At 41.6% G+C, this 4075-nt stretch overlaps 1 protein-coding gene across 1 annotated transcript in view; it reads left to right on the forward strand.

Annotated features, from left to right (window-relative positions):
- Positions 1-4075, forward strand: part of C7 (complement C7) — a 56818-nt gene extending 52743 nt beyond the window's left edge. The window contains exons 17-18 of the mRNA XM_003792955.3: positions 979-1163; positions 2841-4075. Of these exons, the coding sequence (XP_003793003.1) occupies positions 979-1163; positions 2841-3022 (367 nt within the window). The 3' untranslated portion in view covers positions 3023-4075. The remainder of the gene's footprint in view (positions 1-978; positions 1164-2840) is intronic.

The following is a 4075-nucleotide window of genomic DNA, read 5'->3' on the forward strand; positions in this document are numbered from 1 at the left end:
GGTATATAGAGCCAGTGCCCTACTCCTTGAGCCACAGGCGCTGCTCCAACTTTTTTTTTTTCTTTTATCATTTTAGCACCAATGCTTGTGAAAAAAGAAACATGCTTTATGGAAATACTTTTTTTTTTTTTTTTTTTTTTTGAAATAAGGCTCTTACTTTGTCATACAACCATAGCTCATGGCAGCCTCAAACTCCTAGACTTAAGTCATCTTCATGACTTTGCCTCTCAAGTAGCTGGAACTATAGGCACTGCACACCCCACCTGGCCAATTATTTTTCATTTCTTTAAAGATATAGTTTTGCTGTGTTTTCCAGGCTAGTGTCAGATTTCCAGACTCAAGTGATTCTCCCACCCTCCAGCTATCCTCTTGCCTTAGCCTTCCAAGTAGCTGGGATTGTAAGCATAGCTACCACATCAAGTCTCATGGAAATATTTCTAAACTATTTTGTAAACATAGATATTTTTAAAATAACATGAGGAATATAGTGTCATCTTCCCTTAATGAGTCAGACTTATCAGTAATTGAATAATGCTATTTTATAGACACGAACCCTCGGTCGCTGGGCTGGAAGGAACCCATTTCTCCTGCAGTCAATGGTCCCATTTGACGATGATCTCTCTGAAATGCTTTGTTGATTTTTCTGTTTCCTTGTTGGTTAATCTACTAGGTGTTGTTGACAGACTCTGCCCTCTTATTTGACTTTCTATATCTGATCTCTTCTAAATGAAACTAGATCAATACTAGATACCTATACTTGTAAAAATTGGGAGCAAATAAAGGGTAAACATAAATATGCTCATTTTGAATATCTAAGGGGTTGGCCCTAGGAATGAAGAGGATTTGAGTTTCTGTCCCATTTTGTTGCTTGGGTGATAATATCTGGGGGCACTAAGCTCAGAGTCTCAATTTTTGATTCTTCTCAACTTTTAAGAATAAAAGTCTTATAAATATTGTCATTAAAAAAATTCCTTTCAGCTCTTCCTTGGATATATGTGCTCGAGATGAGAGAAGCAAAAGGATTCTGCCTCTGACAGTTTGTAAGATGCATGTTCTCCACTGTCAGGGTAGAAATTACACCCTTGCTGGTAGGGACAGCTGTGCTCTGCCCGCCTCAGCTGAGAAAGCTTGTGATGCGTGTCCACTGTGGGGAAAATGTGATGGTAAGAGGCCTTTCATATTCATAACTTAGATAAGAATGCTAAAGTAATCATAGTGGGGTTTTAAAAATGTACGTGGAAGTTTAGCCGTGGGTCTAAGCCAATACCTGAGGATGTCAGACTCAGACTGGCTTGACAGTGAACTGGCCGCCTCCCTCTTCCTTTCCCTGCCAGGACAGACAGACAAGGGAACTCAGAGGACAAGAACTATTCCTGATGGCTCAAATGTCCTCTCAAACATTGGTGATTCTCATTCTACTTTCATTACTTCTGCTCTGTCCTTGCATTATAGGCAGTCCCCGGGCTGTGAACGAGATAGTTAAATTTGTGTGTAAGTTGGAACAGGTACATGTACCTCTTACCTGTAATAACCTCCATTTGTAAGTGTAAGTGGTACATCAGTCAGATGTTTGTAACTTGGGGACTTACTGTTATAAGTACTTTGTAAGTACAAGTTGTTCGTAAGTTGGGTATTGCCTATATCCATATTATGTATTCATTTTTTAAAAGACTGACCTAAAAATAACTTTTTAAAACTAGAGGCTTTATATCATGTCATTAAAAGGAAGTATTACTTGCCATAACTATTAGGTAACTATAAAAATACATGTACTGGAACAAAGCAAATTGTGTATTCTAGCCAGATAGTCCTCTGAGACAGACAATGCTTTTTGTTTGTTAAGCAAGAGTTAGAGGGTGTTAAAAATATTCTAGCACCAAGTTGACATTTTCTTTTAGAAACAATCAGATAGATTTGAAGAGAATAGGAAAAAGCGTTATATCTTAGGTTGTGATTCAGTATTTGCTAATGCTATGTCCAAGCAGGGCGTGTAATGATCTTGAATACCACCAAGGGCATGGGGCATATCTCCCATGGTTTGGGCTGGCTTATGAAAGGGAGAGGTCTGAATCTCTAGAGCCAAGTCAGTCCCTGGGTTTCTCTATCTGCAAATTAGGGAGCTGGACTTAGTGATCCATCAAGGGTCTGTCAGCTCTTCATTCCCTGCCAGGCCTGCCCCTCACTCCCTCACGGTTCCCATCCCAGACAGTGACATGCACTGTTCTAGCCATGTCTGGCGGTCATCACTGTGTGCTGGCTAACCTTGCTACTCTTGTTCTGGAGACACCTGGCTGGTGTATTCCAGCCACATACTTTCTTGCACAGATTCTTCGCCTCTATAATTTATTCCTGGTTTGTTTTTTGGAATATATAGCCTTTTGTATGCCATGCCCCCTCAAAAAACAGTTGAATTGCTCTTTTCTTTCTCTCTCCCTGTTTGAGCCTTGACTCTCAGCTCTTTGCTGGTGGAGAGTTTTGGTCTGGTGGGGATTAAGGATTGCACACCATTGCTGTCTCACATGGACAGCAGCATGGGTGAGGACAGAGGCAGACAGCTCTTGACTTGGATGAAGCACTCCACATGGGCCCAAGCAATAGCAAGCCTGAGGATGTCAAAAGACTCAGACTGGCTTGACAGTGAACTAGCCGTGTCCCAGAACTAAGCAGGCTCAGAGGCTATTTATTCTGAGTGGAGCAAAATGCCTCAATTTTGTGGTCACACTGAATTCAAGGCGGGAGCTACGATAGCTCTTGAATCACATCGTTCCTTTACAGGTAATGTGCTTTGATTTCCCCACCTCCGCAATGTGCCATTAAGCCTTTCTCAATTATTTTTCCAGCCCAGAGCAGCAAGTGTGTCTGTCGGGAAGCATCGGAGTGTGAGGAAGAAGGGTTTAGCGTGTGCGTGGAAGTGAACGGCCAGGAGCAGACGATGTCCGAGTGTGAGGCGGGCGTCCTGAGATGCAGAGGGCAGAGCTTCTCCCTCACCAACACAAGGCCCTGCTCTGTGGACACCCAGTAGGCTTCCCGGACGCCCTGCTCTGGTCTCTCAGAATCCAGCCAGGAGCTGAGGCTGAGTCAGAACAGGGCACACCTGGGCACCTGCACAGCTTTGGCAGTGTGAAGACACATTCTTCCTCCTCCAGTGTTCGCTTCTTCCCTCAACCCCCAGCAATCTGTATGAACACCACCTTTGTTCTCCCAACCCGAGACCTCTCTTTTATCTTTCTTTAATGTCAGTCAGGATGAAGACAATTCAGGAGCCTTTGCACAAGCTAGCTGTGTGTTCTTGGAAAAATTGCTACATTTTCTAGACCTTGACTTTTTTCTTTGTAAAATTAGAGATATTGAACATTTTTTTAGCAATATGATTCTATTAAGTATGATTGACCTAGGCTTTGGGCCAGAACACACTCTAAAAATTGATTAGAAGAACAGAAAGAACACAATTTCCTGATCAAAGAGGTTGGCTCCCCTCAATGAAACTGAATTCAATGAATGATGAAAGACAGATAAAATTATTTCCATCCTGGGTAGTAAACTCATGCTTTGCCTTATTGGGTTAGTCACTACACGTAGGGATCCCCATTCTCGTAAGGAGACTGAACCACTAAAATGTCAGAGCAGAATTGATGATGCTACGGTCACAGGGGTATTTTCTGCTTTTTTGTCTGAGAACAAATATAACTTAGTCTTCTCTTTGGGGTTTTTCTTTAGTAAGTGACAAACATAAGATCTGCAATTTTCCCCTCTTTTTTTGCTGTGAAAGAAACATCAGTTCACATCTGGAGAATTGAGTGATTGCATGTTTGAGAACAGTCCGCCCCAACATGGATCCACTCCCAGATTCTTTAGGGAGTACACGGTAGATTGGTTTGAAGCATTGGGCTTCTCTTTATTCCTTATTCATCTTTCATCAAAACAAAACATGGCTGTGGGAGGCAAAATGAATGGGCTTAAATGAAATTTAAAGTGTGCTTTATATACAAACACTATCTCTGTATTGTTCTAATACTGATAAATATATTTCAACAAAACTTTAGTTAAGATGACAAGGATTAGAATACTCATTAAA

The sequence above is a fragment of the Otolemur garnettii genome, unplaced genomic scaffold (assembly GCF_000181295.1).
Source record: "Otolemur garnettii isolate 467f Iridium unplaced genomic scaffold, OtoGar3 scaffold00063, whole genome shotgun sequence".
Classification (NCBI taxonomy): domain Eukaryota; kingdom Metazoa; phylum Chordata; class Mammalia; order Primates; family Galagidae; genus Otolemur; species Otolemur garnettii.